This window comes from Calypte anna, chromosome 23 (assembly GCF_003957555.1).
Source record: "Calypte anna isolate BGI_N300 chromosome 23, bCalAnn1_v1.p, whole genome shotgun sequence".
NCBI classification, from domain to species: Eukaryota; Metazoa; Chordata; class Aves; order Apodiformes; family Trochilidae; genus Calypte; species Calypte anna.
Window position 1 is genome coordinate 4333806 of NC_044268.1, and position 17392 is coordinate 4351197.

General features: G+C 47.8%; 2 protein-coding genes across 2 annotated transcripts; one reads left to right on the top strand and one right to left on the bottom strand.

The window, feature by feature from the left end:
* Nucleotides 1-252: 252 nt before the first annotated feature.
* Nucleotides 253-7562, bottom strand: BSDC1 (BSD domain containing 1). Its single transcript, XM_030464350.1, has 11 exons — nucleotides 7446-7562; nucleotides 7128-7188; nucleotides 6498-6614; nucleotides 5738-5908; nucleotides 5573-5627; nucleotides 5096-5211; nucleotides 4722-4790; nucleotides 4487-4568; nucleotides 3766-4305; nucleotides 2684-2787; nucleotides 253-2259 (listed from the first exon to the last, which is right to left on the bottom strand). Exons 1-11 carry the CDS (start codon nucleotides 7454-7456, stop codon nucleotides 2227-2229), a joined length of 1359 nt encoding a protein of 452 aa, XP_030320210.1. The 5' UTR covers nucleotides 7457-7562; the 3' UTR covers nucleotides 253-2226.
* Nucleotides 7563-7675: 113 nt separating this feature from the next.
* ZBTB8B (zinc finger and BTB domain containing 8B) lies at nucleotides 7676-12727 on the top strand. Its single transcript, XM_008492823.2, has 3 exons — nucleotides 7676-8730; nucleotides 11345-11523; nucleotides 11840-12727. The coding sequence occupies exons 1-3, from the start codon at nucleotides 7785-7787 to the stop codon at nucleotides 12155-12157; spliced, it is 1443 nt and encodes a 480-aa protein (XP_008491045.2). The 5' UTR covers nucleotides 7676-7784; the 3' UTR covers nucleotides 12158-12727.
* Nucleotides 12728-17392: the final 4665 nt, after the last annotated feature.

Below are 17392 nucleotides of genomic sequence, written 5' to 3' on the forward strand. Positions count from 1 at the left end.
CAGGCCTCCCTCTGGCTGGCAGAGACAAGGTCTGGTTCATACTCAGGCATTTTCCCCAGCTCCCTCAGAGCCCTCAGGGGTGGGGAACACTGCAGACACCATCTCTTAGCAGGCTGGGGCAGTGTGGGGCCACCTGCCCGAGTTAAACCTCCCCTGGGTGACAGAAAAGGGAAAATCAAACCCACAGACCCCTGGGAAACAGTGGTCCTCATCCTGCAGGAAAAGGAAATGAGAACACCCAACACAGGCAGAGACTATGTAGAATTCCTTTAATTGCTGTTAACTGCAAGTCTGTAAAAGGTTTGGAGAAAGTCATCGTTACAAAACTACCAGCTGTTAGAATTGTTCCTGTTTTTTCACCCCAGCTAGAAAAGGCTCAGGGAGACGTGGAATAGTTTAGAACAGATAATTATTGCACAGACAACCAAACGGTTAATTTGACTAAAGAAAGAAAAAAAAAAAAAAAAAAGTGGCACAGATGAGAGCACTGCATCCTCAGAGCTCTGCTGCAGCCCAGGGAACCAGTCACAACTTGTACCACCAAGCCCCAAGGGGACACAACCCCAAGCTCCCCAACTTGACACCCCCCAGCTGCCACCTCCCCACAGGTTTTCCTGATCCAATTAAATTGGATCCCAGGACAGGGTGAGGCTGCAGCACATTCCAGAGGCTCTGCTGGGCCTGCAGACACCAAGAGGGAGAGGAGAGCTGCAGCTCAGCCCCTGGTCCTGGTAGGTTCTGCAGGACAAGACACTCTCCCATGTAAACACCTGAAGTCACCTCTGCCACCAATCTACCTGTGTAGGCAGCTGTATCTGAGGATTTCCCCAAAAGGGGAAAAAAACTCCCAAAACAACCCAAAAGCCCAACTCTTCCAAGTTCAGCTAGGTTAATGCTATCCAAAAATCAGAAGCAAACCCATAGCTCCAGGGAAGAAGCCCTGGAGCAGGACAATGGCATCAGGTTAAACCACCACCCAGAAGGCCAGACAGCAGGGAGGGCTCTGTCCCTTTCAGATAACTGTATTATGAGAGGGGCATCTCATGCCATTAGAAGGGGAATGCCCCGGTAAGAGGCCATGGGTATAAGGAAGCATTGCAAGCAGTCAGGGGGGGCTTCAGGGAAAGAACCCAAGTGAGTACAGCAAGGTGTGTGACCTTCGTGGCCACTGGATGCCCAGGGAGCCAGACGAGTGGACAGACACAGCCTCAGCCAACGGATACCACATGTGCTTGGGTTCTTCTGCCTTCCCCCAGGGCTGGGAGAGGGAATGGCTGAGTCCCAGTGACAAGGCAGAGGTTAAAGTGGTCAGTGGTCCAGTCTGGGGCTCTGCAAGGCCTGAACTGGGCAGGGATTCCCAGAGTGACCCAAACCACTGCTGGCCCAGAAAGGCTTAAGTAAGAGCAAGCCATGAGTACTTTGCTTGGGAAATTTAACTCTGAAGTACACAAAACCCAGTGGAGGAAGGCAGTGCAGCTGCAAAGGGGAAGGCAGCAGGCCTTGATTCCCAGAGGAGCTGCTGCTCTTGCAGCAGGAAACAGGAGCTGCCATTAAAAAAGAAAACTTCAAAGACAAGCCAGGCAGAAGCTCATGGTTTGGCAGGGAATTTGGCTCCTTCCAGCACAGCCCAGCTTCGGGCCAAAGCCACAAATCAACTGCTTTCCTCTGCAACAAAAGGTGGCAGAGCAGAAGGGTCTCCCGCTGCAGCCCCTCGAGCCCCTGCCTGCTCCCTGCACAGGGGCTCTCTCCAGGGGTGGCCCGGAGAGCAGTGAGTAGGCACAGACTGCATTCAAGAGCCTCTGCCCTGCTGTGCTGCAGGTGACATACACACAAACAAGCAATCAATCAGCCAACCAGCAGTCTGGGGGCACCAAGCAAACCTGCTGGGTGTCCAGGTGCCCCAGCTCTTCCAAGGAATTCCTCGCTGCATCACATCTGCCTCTACCCAAGGCTTTCAGGGCAGTCAGTTTTGGCTTGGCCATTTTATAGGACCTACTGAGAAGACAGGCTCCCTAGCAGCTACGAGTGAACTTCTGCTTCCTCCTCCTCCTCCTCCAGGTCTGAAGGGGTCATTTGAGTTGCCCACAGGATTTAGCAGGAATGAAACTCCTCCAGCTTGGAACTGCAATCCCCAGCACAGTTACACACAAAGGAACAGCCGGTCCGTGATTTAATTCACATTCGATGGTGGAAATGAGCCTGTGACACACACTGGAAGCAGTCCTTTTATTCCCAGTCTTCCCACTCTTCATCTTCCAGCTGCAAACAAGAGTTAACAGCCCTCAGTTTGTTTCTGTAACTCAACAGGGCACCTGAGTCAGTGCAGAGCCTGATGTATCCCCATACTCCCACACCCTCACCACAGGAACTCGCACACTCATCCCTCTTTAAGCACATCCAAACAGCCACTCACTGCTCCAGCCAACACCCCTGCCCCCCCTGGGGAGATCCCATGCTAAGCTGTGTCCTCAAAGAGTGAGTCACACCTCAGAGAAGCCTCCTGTGAGCTGCTCCTGCCCAGCCAGGCCAGCAGCAGCCACATCTCACTGCAATGTGCTGCAGAAGAAGGTCTGGGAGCAGAGGGATTCTCTCTGTAGGTCCTCTCCAGATCACAGTCATCACTCCCAGGAGCTCCCAGCTTCCTGGGAGGAAACTTCTTGCCTGAGTGAGCACCTCCACTCACCTCCCCAGACACCTCCACCTTCGAGAGTGCCAGCTGCACCTCCTCCTCAGTCATGTCCAAATCAAAATCCTTCTCCCAGTCCTCGCTGATGTCAGTGCTGGAGCCTGAAACCACAAACACCACGACTGAGCCCTCAAAGCTGCACCTGCTCTCCAGGCATTGGCCAAAGTCCTCAGCTGCGCCAGCAGGTCAACAAAACCCTGGCACTCATGAGGCTCAGACTAGAACATCCTGCCTGAGGAGGGGCAGTCCCAGTGCCCTGGCAGCAAGAGCTGCTCAGAGCACATGGGAGGTGGATGCTGAAACACCTCCTCTGGCCTGGGAGAAGTGGGATGTGTCATGCTTCAGTCACACAGAAAATACAACAGGTGAGGAATGACAGGAGTGACTTAGACATGGGGACTGTCATAGTCCCCAGCAGAAAGAACAACCTCCTGGGGTGGAGGAGCAGCAGGGACACCATGGGGGGTGACATGCAGAAGGATGTTCCCTAAACAGATCACAGTCTCCCCTGGCACCCAGCAGGTGTGTTCAGGGGTGTTCCCTGTGCTCTGCTCTGTACAGCCGATGGATTTTTGACTTCTTGTCTAATTTCATTCGGCTCACAGACCCAGTTCATGATCCTTGGCCACTTTGTTGGAGTTCCAGAGGCTTTATAATCCTATAACTGGCATAACCATCACTCTGGGGGAGCTGCAACAGGCTCTGCTGAAGACAGAAGCCCCTGCAATGAAAGGTTTGGCAACAGTGTCTCCCAGAGCTGCAATATGTCCTTCCTCAGGGTCCTGGAGGAGTCTTAGCCTCTGTTCTCCTGTGGGAGGACAGGAATGGAGCTCAGGAGAGAGGCCAGGCCACAGCAGCTGCTGGGAGCAGATTGTCACTATCTGATGAGGCAAACTTGTCCCTGCTCAACAGCACAAAGATTTGCTTCCACTTTCATTTTGGCCATTAGACAGCCTTTGGATCTAACCTGCCTGAGCAATTTAGGCAAAATCCCTTTTCTCCTCCCCATCATCACAAAATCAGGACTTATCCCTGAAAGCAGAAGGTTTCCAGGCCCTGTGCTGGCCCCACACACGCACCTTTCTTGCCATTGTTGGAGGGAGTGGATTTCCCACTATCTGAGTTCAGCTCAAAGACTCGAAGATCTGTTGGTCCTTCCTCTTTCAGAGTCTCTGTCCTGCCCTGGGCTTTGCTCTCCACCTCTTTGAGCTCTGTAACAGATGGTTGCTCTGAGGATGCTGCTGACTCCTGGGCAGGTGCAGAAGGCTGGCCAGGTTCTGGGGGCTTTGGGAGGGAGCTCTGCTCTTCTGAGGTGGCCTCCAGCAGCCTCTGGGAGAGGACTCTGGTCCCAGCTGGTTGTGCTCCAGTCTGTAGCTGTGCAGCAGGCAGAGAGTCAGGGTTTGCAATCTGAGTCACAAGGGAGATGCTTTCACTGCTCTCCGAGGGGCTCCCCTCTGCTGGAGCTGGCTCTGGAGGGAGGATGGCCCAGCTCTCCTCTGAGGGCCCCTTGGGAGCAGTGGGGTGGCTTCCCTCCAGGGCTGCAGGGGCAGATTCTTTCTCTGCTGCTTCTGGAAATTTCACATTTGCACAAGGCAGGGGTGACATCCCCAAGAACTCCTCTGTAGGAAGGCAGAAGAGAAGCAAGAGTTGTTTCAGCAAGCACAGCAGCAGCTGACAGTGCAGCAGGGGTGGGCTGGGAGCTGAGTATGGGGGTGTGAGGAGGAGCCACCCCCCTGTCTGTGACCTGCTGAGTGTATGAGTCCCCCCTCTCTCCAGCAGATCCCAAATCACCTCTCTCACCTTCATCCTCTTCCCAGCCTGGCTCCTCTTGGTGAATGCTCTGCTCTGCTCGCTGCTTCAGAGCCTCTCTCCGGGCTTCATCCTGCAGGGAATTCAGTGTCAGCAGCTGCTCACACCCCCGGGCACCAAAGTGTCAGTGACAACAAGGACACAGACAAGGCAGCCCAGATCCTTGTTTTTCCAGGAAAAATATCTTCATCCTCAGTTGCCACCCACTAGGGCAGAACCCCCCTACCTGCTCCAGGCGATGCACTTTATAGAAGTAGCGCTGCCAGAACTCTGAGTGGGAAACAGCCACAGGGACCTGGGGGGACACCAGAAAATCCACAGAGGGTCACTCCAGAGGGAGGGGCTGTGGTTGCTGCCTTGCTCCCCTCTCCTCCCTGGCCTGGCAGCCACACTCATAACCAGCACTTTGAGGTAACACAGATGTGGGACCAGCACTGGCACAAGCTCTGACACACGTCAGGAGGATGAACCCTAATCTCTCTGTGCCACTCCACCCTACAGCCATGGTCTTTTCCACCACCTGCCCCAGGGCCAAGCAGCTTGGGGCTTCCATGCACCATGTCCCATGTCACCCACTGCAGGAGGCAGGCAGGTCCCTACCATTTTGGTGTAGAGAGCCCGGATGGAAGGGCTGGTTGCCAGCAGCTCTGCAATCTCCCCTTTCCTCTCCTCCAGGTTAAAGTGTGAGAGCCAGGCCTCAAGGAGCTCAGCAGGACCTGTGCAGGACAAACACAGAGATCACAACCCTCAACAGAAACAAGGCAGGAAGTTTTGGGAAGTTTCACTGGAAAAAAATGCTATGGAACAGACCAGATGGGGGGGTGAGCAAGGGGCAAAAGAGGAGAGAGACATGGCCCCCTGAGCCCATCCAGTGTCGTGGGAACTCTGCCAGCATGAGGCCATACAGCCCCAGTTCAAATCCACTCAGTCTAAGCTAATCCCCAGTGCAGCAGACAGATCTGCTCTCCATAAACAGTGGTCCCTTGGACAGTAGGACCACTGGTGGAAGGCTCTGGGCAATTCAGGGTGGCCCAGAGAGCCCAGGCAAGGGCCAGCACCCCCCAGACCCTCCCATACCATCAGGTTCATTGCAGTAGGTGGCAGGGTCTGACTGGAGGCTGTAGAGGCGAGCCTGGAGGAGACAGAGAGGGTGGAACTGTCAGTGGAGGAGCAGCAGTGGAGCTCCAAGGGACAGGAGGGACTCTGCATCCCTGATGGGAGCTCCAGGAATGGGGCACTCACCTTGGCACTGTCATAGGGCTCTGTGGTCCCTGTGGGTGTTGCCATCAATGTGATGACATCGCAGTCAATGGTCTTATCTGGTGAGGGAGCAAACGTGTCCGAGATGACACCCAGGAAGTCAGAGAGCCCTTTCCTCACCTTTTCAGTTGCACCTGAGGTACCCTCTGTCCTCTTGAAGAGAAAAAGCAGCACAGTGTCAGTAAAAGTGCTTGCAGCAGCAGGATGAGCCTGTCTTTTCTGGATAGGTTCCTTTAAGGAAGCAGGATGTCTCTCCCTACAAAACGGTGCTAAGGGGGGGATTTGTGACCAGGCTGGGCGAGGACAAGGATGTGGTGGCAGGCACCAGCCTCAGACAGAAGTAAGATTGTGGGGAACTGAGCCTCTGCTCTATGGGGAAGGACAAAGCCAGCTTTGGGGATTGGACAGCAGCAGCTGTGCAGGGCTTAGGCTGACAATGTGTGCAGAGATCTGATGTCACTACAGGGACACTGCCACTATCCCACCCAGGTGTCCCACAGGGAGAGGAACAGCACGGGGAACTCATGTGCACCTTTCTCCAGAGGTTCCTCACTGTTGCAGCAAGGGAATCCCACAGAGTGCTCAGCACCAAACCTGCACTGGGGAAGTCTAGAACCTGAAGTTTATGGTTACAGGTTGGGGTTTGTTCAGAGGATCATGTCCTCAGGAGCAGATACATCCTATTTCTGCCTTGCTTTGCTTTCTGCAGCAGGAACCCCAGCCCTCTAACTCCTGTACTCACTGCCAGCTTGTCCTTGACCACGCTGGCTGTAGCAGCAATCGTGCAGGCTGTGTCATGCTGCACCACTTGAGTGAACTCAGCCAAGTCCCGTTTCATGAATTCCAAAGCTTCTGTGGACTGTAAGAATATGGCAGACAAGTTGTGTAATCATTTTGCTCTTCAGCAAAGCCACAGTCACTCTGGCAACACCTGGCACGTCACAAAGAGTGAAGTGCAAGAGCCTCTAACCCAGCTGAGCCTTTCCCCTGGTGCATGCAATGGATCTGACTGCAGTCACCAAAGTAACAATGGGAAACTGCTATGCCCAAAACCTGTTACAACGTTGTGGGTTTTTTGTTTGTTTTTTTCCAAGCTAAGTATGGTAAAAAGTAGGTTAGGAAAAGCCTTGTTTTGATTTTGTGTGTTATTAACACAAGCAATGCAGGAAGTTACACATCAGAGAGCAATGCAGCAAACACCTCCCGCACAGCTCAGGTGCTGAATTTCCCATCAGCAGAGCCCTCAGCCGCACGATCCCCCCTCAGCTCCCCAGAGTTACAACAAACACCTCCCAGCCCGCCCTGCCGTGTACCGCACGGTCCCGGTCCCGGCCCCGGGGCCGCCCCTCACGCCCGTCCCGCCGCCTCTTACCTTCTCCTTGACAGCCTGGTAGCTCTGCTGCAGCCAGCTCCGCCACCACCCCGCCTCCTCCCTGCCGGGGGACAACCGCGTCAGGGCCGCCCTCAGCGCACCGCCGACCCCCGACCCCGGAGCTCCCCCCGGCCCTGCCTCTCTCCCAGGGTCCCTTCCCTCCTCCAGCCCGGGGGTCCCCGGGGCCGCCCTCCCTCCGCCCAGGCCTTCCCCTCTCCGGCCGCACGGACCCATCCCGAACCCCGAACCCCTCTGCCCCCGGTTCCGCGGTTCCGCGGTTCCCCGGCCCGTCCGCCCCCTCGGCGATCCCCAGCTCACCCCTCCGCCATCTTGGTGATGTGACGTCACCAATATTTACCCTCTCGTCACTCTTACGTCACTTCCTCCTGCTGAGAGGCCGGAGGCCAGTGGTGGAGGTGAGGGGCGGGGGAGCCCCGGGACCGGGCGGGCCGGGGTGGGGCCGGGGGTCGGGAGAGCGGCGGGAGGGGAGGGGAGGGAAGGGGACGGATGGGGTTGGAGGGGGGTGGGTGGCTGGGGAGGTGTCGCGACCCCTGGGGTCCCCAGAAGTTCTCCGCGGCGGGTCGTTGGTTCCCCGGTGCCGGTTCGCCCCGAGCCCTTCCCGTTAACGGTGCCTCGTGGTTGTCCCCGGCAGCAGCGATGGAGATGCAGTCGTACTACACCAAACTGCTGGGAGAGCTGAACGAGCAGCGCAAGCGGGACTTCTTCTGCGACTGCAGCATCATCGTGGAAGGGAGGATCTTCAAAGCGCACAAAAACATTTTATTCGCCAACAGCGGCTATTTCCGAGCCCTCCTCATCCACTACATCCAGGACAGTGGGCGCCACAGCACCGCCTCGCTGGACATTGTCACCTCGGAGGCCTTCTCCATCATCCTGGACTTCCTTTATTCCGGGAAGCTGGATCTCTGTGGGGAAAATGTAATCGAGGTGATGTCTGCAGCCAGCTACCTGCAGATGACCGATGTGGTCAACTTCTGCAAAACATACATCAGGTCGTCGTTAGATATCTGCAGGAAAATAGAGAGAGAAGCAGCTTTCTATCAAGCTGATAGTGGGAGCACTGGCTCTGCGAGGGAGGGCACCTCTTACAGCTCCAAGAGCCAGTGCTCTGCCTCTGTCTCTTCCCTGCAGGAAAAGGAAAGGATCTCGGATTGCCAGAGAGATCCTCCCTGTGGGGAGTGCAGCAGCTGCCACCCCCTGGAGCTCGTGGTCAGGGACCCCATGAACAGTGACTCTCCAGACAAAATCAACTCATCACTGCCCAAGGTGGTGGAACCCAAAGTAGAGTTTGACTCAGATGAAATCGAGGTGGAAGTGGGTGATCAGCCACCACAGTACCCGACCACGCTGTCCCTCGAGCAGATGGAAGAGGGGCTCCACAGCGGGCAGGCCATGGACCTGGCTTGCAATAATTATCACATGAAACAGTTCCTAGAGGTCCTGTTGCGCAACAGCTCAGCTCAGAGAAAGGATGATGTGGTTCATCACTTTGTCCGGGGCTTTGAGGGTAGGCCAGAGGATGCAGGGGTAGCCATGAGTTCCATGATGGACATTCACAGCGAGTGGTATGGTGAGGACCCAGGTGAGAGGACTCAGGGAGGATGTAGTCTGTATAATTGAGGAGGAAACTTCGTAGTTGTGCAACTTCCTTTGTTACTCCCATTCTTGTTCAGGAATATATTGCTGAATATTATGCCGTAGCAAAATAAACTATTGTTCTGGACTTCAAAAGAAAAGCTGTACTCATTTATTCAGTGCAGCACTTGGGAGGTAAGTATTTCTAACAGCTTTTACAGCCCCTTGGATCCAGGTGCTGGGGCTTGGTGTTGGTGATGCTGCTTCAATAAACGTTTGGGACCTGGTTGAATGGCAGGTGAATTTTTAAAAAGATTCTTCCTTTCCTCATGTTAGCATTAAAAAGCAATCAGAAAAATAAGTGGAGCTGCCACAAGAGGGATCTGCTGCAGAACCTGACAGAGCAGAAGTAGCTTGTTCCACTGGAGGTCCTGCCAGCACATGGGGTGCTGCTCGATGGCCTTTGTGTGTTACTTTGAACGTTGAAAGGGCAGAAGTCAGTTTTGTTCAACACTGAGTGGTACCTAGAAATTCTTTAAGAGCACCGAAAGCTTTAAACTCTGTGGTATTGCATAAAGACAAGACTCCTAGAGACAGACATACTTTTCAGCTGCTGGTCACTGAGGTTCTGCTTGCTTTCCCAAGCCCAGCACCTGTTGGGATGTCTCTTGGTGGAAGGAATGTCTCCTAGCAGCAGTGTCAGGGACCTGAAGAAGAGGAAGGTCATGTCCATATGTGTTTTTCCTGAAGTGGACAGTAAGGATTTGGGCATTTTATCTGCTTTTGGCAGTGTTGGCACACAACTTGCCTTGTCCAAACTGCCTCACAAAGATGGGAGGTGGCTCTGACCAATGCTGCAAGTGCCATCAGTGCTCAGGAGGTGACAAATGCAATCATGGTGTGGGCAACAGAGAGGAAATCTCTCCCTGATTATTCTACTTGTAGACAGCAAGCTTGCCTTCACATCATTTCAAGCATACATGTGTCATCTTAAAGTCAATCAACCAAGAATACCTCACTGCTTGAAAACAGGGAATCTGACAAATCACAAATCCAGTCTTAAGAGTCCAAAGTTACCAGAGTGCTGTCAAAAATCCTGCTTGTGGTTTCTGACCTGCAGCAAGGCAAGAGCATCTAGCACACAGACTTTGCTGACTTTTTTCCCCATCTTGAAATCTCCAGCTTGTTTCTGAGTCATTAAAAGGGAAATGCTGCTAGAAATCGATAGAGAACATCAGGTGTTATGTTAAGGTGTTAGAAATGCTAATTGTAGATGTGCTTTAAATAGGAGTAGGGGGAAAAAACCCAAACCCTGCCCTAGTTCCATTTCCCTGCTAAATCTGAACATTGTAAGCATTTAGTAGAATGGAAGTATCTCAGTTTTTAGTGCTCCTTCAATCTTAGTGTACTCACAAGACACCAGGAATGAGAAATACAAGGTCCTGGTGAAAGAGTGTCTCTCTCATGCATCCAGACTGACAGACCAAGTGAATGCCACTTATGTTCAAGTGTCCATGTTTGTTCCAGTCATCCTGGTCCCTTTTACAGCTGGTGGAGGATCAACAGCCACCTCTGGAGAGCCTGGAAGTAAGGCAGGTCTAGGAACTGCTTTCTTTTTTTTTTTTTTTTTTAAAGGAAGATCTAAGTGTCCAGCAGGGAACAGGAATACCTTGTGAAAATCCAAAATTGGGTAAGATGAATTTCACTTGATAACCATTAGCACTAGAGACTCCTTTTTTGGAATCTGAGTTGGAGAGGACACAGCTTCCTACAAGGAAAGTTCTGCTGCACCTACTTTGGTGTAACTGTTAGAGAGCTCAGGGTCTTATACATCAACACTTCCCTGAATCAGTACCTGAAACAGGGAAACCTCAGCCTCTAGGCCCTGGTGCTGGGAAGGAGACTCATATCTGGGCTGAAGAACTTGGCAATAACTATGTTCATGTGAGATATCGTCTTCAAACTTAATCCTTTCTGTGTTCAGCTTTATAAATTACATATTACTTGTATACATATGGTTTGATTTTTAAAAAAGTAAAATTTCATCAGCAAATATATTGGAGTCCTTCCCCTTGTTATTTGTAACAGAAAGGCAAAAGCAATTGGCAGTAGGAACAAGCGTTCAGATTTTTAGATGGGTTCCCCTATCTAAATTTATGCAGTGTAAAAGCAGATGGGAAACATTACACCACTTCTAGCTGTAATTTGTGTTAAAGATTTTAGTTTCTAATGCTGTTTAACACTAACGGCATCTTAAAAGGAAGTGGGAGACTTTTTTCAGGCTGAGATAATGCAGAGACCCACTGCACTAAAAGCACTTAATTAAATGGCTTCTTAAAATAAATTTGTTTTTCTGTTGTGAGCCAACTCCCTTAGAGTATCAGCTTTGCAAGTACAGTCAGGCTGATTGTCAAGGGATCACCTGCAGCTGCACGAATGTCTCCTGAAATTGCACAACCTACAGAAAATCCAGGTAAGCCAAGTACAAAGAGAGGGGAAAGTGCAATTACATTGACTCCAATTAGCAGCAAGGAGGTTAAGAAGCCAACACAGCTAACGTTGGTGAACTGCCCACCCTAATGCATTGCGGTTTGTTTGTTTGTTTGTTTGTTTTCCAAAAGGTGATGTGTTGGTTGTGCCAATCAAGCTTCACAAATGTCCATTCTGTCCCTACACGGCTAAGCAGAAAGGAATCCTCAAAAGGCACATTCGGTCCCACACAGGGGAGAGGCCCTATCCCTGTGAGACGTGTGGGAAGCGTTTCACACGGCAGGAACACCTCCGCAGCCACGCTCTGAGCGTAAGTCTGGGACTTTATATTCTGTCAGGAAACATTTTAAACTTTTGGGTGTTGCCCAGTGGTGCTTCCCCAAATATGCTGAGCGAAACGATGGTTGCCAATGTCAGATAAACTGGAAGTTGATGGTTGGTTCGTTATTACTTACATAGCTCCAAACCTTTGCAATGGGATCATCTGCCCTTTAGCTAAAGTGTAGACTTCTTTTTTTTTTTTTTTTTTTTTTTCTGTTCTGGGAAGATAAACCAGCACTCCAAAAAGAGTTAAAGCAAGAAAGTAGATTGTAATTTTTACCATAATGTTTTATTTTTAACTTCAGGTGCATCGATCCAACAAGCCAATTATCTGTAAAGGCTGCAGGAGAACATTCACAAGTAGCCTGTCTCAAGGGTTACGACGCTTTGGCTTGTGTGACAGCTGCACCTGTGTGACCACTACCCATGAGGACTCAATGCCCATCAACCTCAGCCTGATGGAACCTTCATCAGAAGGCCAGGAGAAGGGGGATGCTGATAATGATTGGCCCATATATGTGGAGTCTGGAGAAGAAAATGATCCCACTGAGGATGATGATGCTGATGGGGATGACAAGCAGGAAATCCACAGGAGCTTATCAGACAGAGAAACACTTATGTAGCAGTGGAGGAGAGTGTCTCTCAGGCAGTCTTCAGTCTGTAACAGAGAACTGAGTATCTGGCCAATGGGTGAGACTATGCTGGTTTTTATTATTCCATTTTTTAAATAGAAAAGTGGGGAGAAGTGGAATTTTTAATACTTTTAAGTTTTCAGTTCTGTGCACCAGAAACCTGTGAAGAATCTTCTGACTGGGGCTTACAGAGGTTGTACTTGAGCAATTTCCAGTGGTGTCTCTGCCTCCTAGTTTTGAATTTGCAGGTGGAACATCTCTGTTTTGATAATAGATTTTTTTCCAGTAATGCTCTCGTGGTCCTTAATCCCTGATGTCAAACCATCTGCTATCTGAAGAGTACATTAAAAGAAATGTAGTTTTCATCCATTACCTTGGACTTTTCTAAACTATAATCCTGCTGTATTAGGACAGAATTATCTAAATTGTAAACCTTAAGTGTTTGCTTAGACTGGATTTGACATGGAAACCAGGGCAGACAAACCAGGGTAACAAAATATGCTGCTGCTGAAAGCACAGGCAGTAAGAATAAATACATAATTGCAGGTATCTGGAGAACAAGCTTCTCTTTCTGAATTGTTTTTACTGCATCTTCATCTCTCAAGAGCTTGGACTACAAATCTTCAGATGTGTCTATGATGTTGTTCAGACATTAGTAATCTTGGCTGAAGAAACATTAAGCACAGATTATGGTGTAGTGTCCTGGTCTCTCAGTTTAGACGAAGTGAACTGCTCAGTTCTCTTCAGCTTTTTACAGCAGAAGTTCAATGCAGTCAGTCAGGTTACTTGGAAATTCTGATAGGTTAAATAGCCAGGTTCAGAGCTGATGTAGGTGAGGAGCAGTTATGTACAAATATCCACGCTATGCATATAAAAGCTCTGAATATCCTTTTTGAAACAGTGGGGTAGAAAATCTCAGAAATTTTTACTAGCCTCTTTGTACACAAGTCCTTTTATCTTTTACTGTATTTTGTTTTAGTCCTCACTGATCCTTCTCATAATTTATGTTGTTATGTGAATTTATCCAGGGGTTGTTTTGTTTTATTTAAACTTCAGCATGGACCCCATGTTTCTTTGCTGAGATAGATAAAGGTTGGCTTTTAAAGGAGATGGGTTTTTTTCTTTTTTTTTTGTTTCTTCTTTTTCAGTACCAAATTGATACAACTTATCAAAACTCAAGCCAGGAAGCTTTAGAAGAGAATGCATCAACCTACTGTTGGTTCAGACAGAACTGAAATATACTGTGAAATAAGACTCTTTTTTTGTTGAGTCCATCCAACATCAGAGGGTATTTTTTTTGCATCTGCTTAATCTGATAAAGGAAGGACTTCTGTGTGTGAGAACACCTGAAAAAGAGTCACAATATCTGTGTTTGTTAGGAAACTCACTTGCTAATGGAAGTGGAGTAAGAATGTAAATAGGAATCCAAAATCATACACAGCAACCAGGCATCCCAATTTCTGGACATTCTAGCATAAAGATGCCACCTCATTGTAGGTGTTGCCTGATAGATATGGAATATCAGCTCATCACAATGAAACTGTCAGAAGATGCAGCTTCTCACACGGCTGAGCTGTGCTGAGCTGTGCTGAGCTGTGGGCTGGCTAACTCTGAAAGGGTGAAGGCATTCAGAGTAGGGAAAGTGACGCCCTTGTGGAAGTCTGTTGGTAATCAGAGCTGCAGGAATGACTGCAGGAGCCTTCTGTGGTTTTACTTCAAGCTGTTTTCTTTGGTCTTAAGGGTTGTTCTTGTGTGTCTTGTGCATAGAGAATGGAGCTGTGTCAAGGCTTGTGCAACACGGGGCAGGGGGTGTGGGAGGGGGGGTTTGCTGTTCACATTCTGGGTTGAAGGTGGCCACCCAGATCGATGTTTCCTGTGGATCTGTCATATTGTGCTGCTTTGTTTTCAGTGGAGTCCTTCAGTATATAGAGAAGGATGTACTTCATCCACATTCATTCATGTAAAGATGATGTTCATGTAAATGTTTGCTGTGCTTTCCACTTAGTTTTTGGATATGTTTCCTGAAATCTTCCATTGTAGATCCAGCCTCTACAAGCTTTGAGAAGACGATGTAGCTCTTTTAAACTGATCAAGTGGTAAAGACTCAAAAATGTTTTCAGGAAAGTTATTTGTAATACAATCTCTTTCTCAAAGTTTTTTAAAGGCCATGCAGATTGCAGATCTTAGCTCTATGTAATTGACTTTGTTTAAGAGTACACCTTTGAAAGTACTTTTGCACATAACTGCACTGTATTTCACAAAAGGAATACATGAGGCACTGGTATTTGTAGTGTGTTTAACCTCTTGGTGCAAGACCTTGTAATTCTTCCAAATGTGGTCATTTAGTTTACTGATGTTTTGTAAGGCAGTTTCATAACTGAAGTCCTTTAGTCTAGTTTAAATGACAAATTCTTATAAACCAAACTTTATTTGTAGAAGTGACTTAACTATATTTGTGGATCTTGGAGCATTCTGGATTTTTTTTGATTGTCTAGAAAATAAAACTCTCTAAGAGGGTTGCTTTGATTTCTTACCATACAAAAATGGACTGAGTAAACCCACAGAGTGTCTACATTAAGGCACATGTTTCAATTTCTGGGAATTAAAAGTTAATTCCATGGTTTGCACACAAGAATCATATTCTTGGTAGGGGACGATTAAAACAATGCTGTCAACTTAAAACCCAGCCAACGAGCTTTTTGTTTTTCTAGAAAAGCTTTTATATTATTAACACTGGTTTTGTTACTGTAACAGGTTCTGTAGTTTTGTAATAATCTTAACTTTTTAAAGTCTTTTCCAAGCTTTTAATTTTTCTTTCCATGCACCTGGGAAGCAGTTACTGATCCTAGCAAATAAAAAATGCTGTCAAATGCCTCCACTTAAATGCATGTGGTGCAGGGTGGGCAAGGGGAACAGGCTCCCAGATATTCTTTCTAGATAATTTTTAATGACACTGGATATTTCACAAATGGACGTTCTAAAAACTCCTTTTACAGCCTACAATATTTAAAGCCTGTATTACCTCTTGATTTAGTGTCTTGAATCAATGAAAAATGTAATAACCCCCTCTCTCTTTTCACTGTTTTCATTCCAGCAGTGACATCTGTCCACTTTTATTAGACTTTTTAGGTTTATATATTTTTGTTTCAGAAGTCATATTTCAATACTTCTTAAAGCCATTAATACATTTTGGATAGTAGATTTTTTGCTAAAGATTTTTGAATCCAGCTGAGGTTGACAGTGTTCTTTAACAAGCACATAAAAATGTATTTCTTCTCTTAAGAGGCCACTGGTACCATGTCAGCCAAATAACTGAAGGGAGTCTGGGGTTTGCCTTTTGTTGGGTTGTTTGAAATTCAGATTTCTGACAGGTCTACAAATATTAGTAACATGTATGAGAATATAAAGGGCATGGAGTTGTTGAAACCTTGCCAGCTGCTCCATTTATACACATCCATGTGATGTGTGTGCCCACACAGAGCTGCTTTTAGATCTGGAGTTAGAGTTGAGATGTCATCATCTCTGCCATGTAGGTCAGCAGAGAACTTTTAGTAAAACACAGCCAGTGCATAGAACAACTTCTTAAATGTTTATAGGCAGGTGTCCATATTTACTGAATTAAAAAGAAAAAAAATAACCAACCAACCACACAAGAATCAAATCAAAACAAAGATCACCTAACAGTGTGCTGTGCACAGCAACTTTAAATGTCATCCCGAAATATCTAAATAAATAATAGTTACTGGTAAACATTACTGGTAAATAATAGTTATTGGTAGCTAGAACAGCTGTTTCTAAATGACAGAAAATTTTGAATACCTCAGTTTTTGGAAACTTGGTGGTTTCTTCTCTCTGTATGAAACAGAAAACTAGAATACTTCCTAAATTAAACAAGAGTTAACACTTTGGGAGATGCCCTGATTTTAAAAACTGCTATTTTAAATACCATAATGCAGATGTACTTATGGGTAGATTGAAGGACCTTTATACATCTCCAAGCCCATTCTAGGATCTATTCCAGTGCAAGCCAGTACAGTAAGAGTGCTGTATCATTAGATAAGGTGCTGCATGTTTGTAATTGTAAAATTTAGAAATTACAAAGCAAAGGACTAAATTAAACAACTAAACACGTTTCTAGAATCAGGGGATTTTTTGTGAAACAGAACAAAATCAGTTCCTATGTATGAGAAAACCAAAGTCTGCTCTATGGCTGTTCCTAATTGCAGCAGGCAGGATTCTTGGCAAGGTTTCTGAAGTAAAGCACTTGAAACGCCTTTAAAAATTCTCATTAGGCTACTCTAGATAGCACTGCATTTTTTTCCCCTGCTTCTTGAATTCTATTGCCTGGTCCTAGCAGATGTGCTGTGTCAACTCAAGGTACATCAGATTAAAATGTTTTCAGTTGATAATTAACACCATTGCCCAGTGGACTGAAAAGATTAAAGTGAAATACTGTATAAATTCCAATTGTTTCCATGCTCAAGAATGATTAATTTAAGATGGTCAGGTACAGAGTGGAGTCTTACATAAACAGAACAGGTCTCATGAAAGACTGTAGGAGCACGGCCTGCATTTGAAAGAGGATGGAATGTACAAAATTGTGGATGGTTATGAAGAAGAGGAATTAAGTTGGTGAAAATATTGTTACAATATAAATGGATATAAATGGAATATGAATAAATGTAGAAGGTCTACTGGAAGGTTGGTTCTAAGTATCAGGTGAAAGAGTCTTAAGATGTCTTTCCCGTTTAGCAATAGTGAGGAAAGACACATAAATTGTGTAAAGATGCAATGTATTCAGTTCATGGACAGGAAGGGTAAAAGGGACACAAAGGAATGGTTCAGGCAGTTTGACTCCCATGGAAAAACAAGTATTTATGAGAAGGACTGGGGTGTCAAGAGCACAGAAAAGACGCTGCTAGCAAGAAGAGGAAGGAGAAAAATACCAAACTCCGAGTGAGAGGTAAGAGGTTCAGGTACTGGGCTATCAAACCGGGTATTTTTGAGAACCTAGCAGATATGAATAGCAAAAAATACGCGTTAGATCTTCTAGAGAAAGCTAGAGGCGCTTTAAAGAAGGATTCGGGTCATCAGGGCCCCCTGCTACACATAAAGGTGTGAGAAGGAGGCATCTAGGGCATCCCATCCCCTCCCGGGCTACGTGCGAGTGAGAGAAGAGGCGAGCAGCCGCGGCTGCGGGGCGATCAGGCGGAAGAAGCCGCTGGG

Coding starts and splice junctions, on each gene's coding strand:
- ZBTB8B (XM_008492823.2), top strand. CDS start 7,785: ATGGAGATGCAGTCGTACTACACCAAACTGCTGGGAGAGCTGAACGAG. Junction 8,731..11,344: donor GTGGTATGGTGAGGACCCAG/GTGAGAGGACTC, acceptor GTTTTCCAAAAG/GTGATGTGTTGGTTGTGCCA. Junction 11,524..11,839: donor TCCGCAGCCACGCTCTGAGC/GTAAGTCTGGGA, acceptor TTTTAACTTCAG/GTGCATCGATCCAACAAGCC.
- BSDC1 (XM_030464350.1), bottom strand. Junction 4,791..5,095: donor GGGCTCTCTACACCAAAATG/GTAGGGACCTGC, acceptor GTGTCCCCCCAG/GTCCCTGTGGCTGTTTCCCA. Junction 4,569..4,721: donor AAGTGCATCGCCTGGAGCAG/GTAGGGGGGTTC, acceptor AATTCCCTGCAG/GATGAAGCCCGGAGAGAGGC.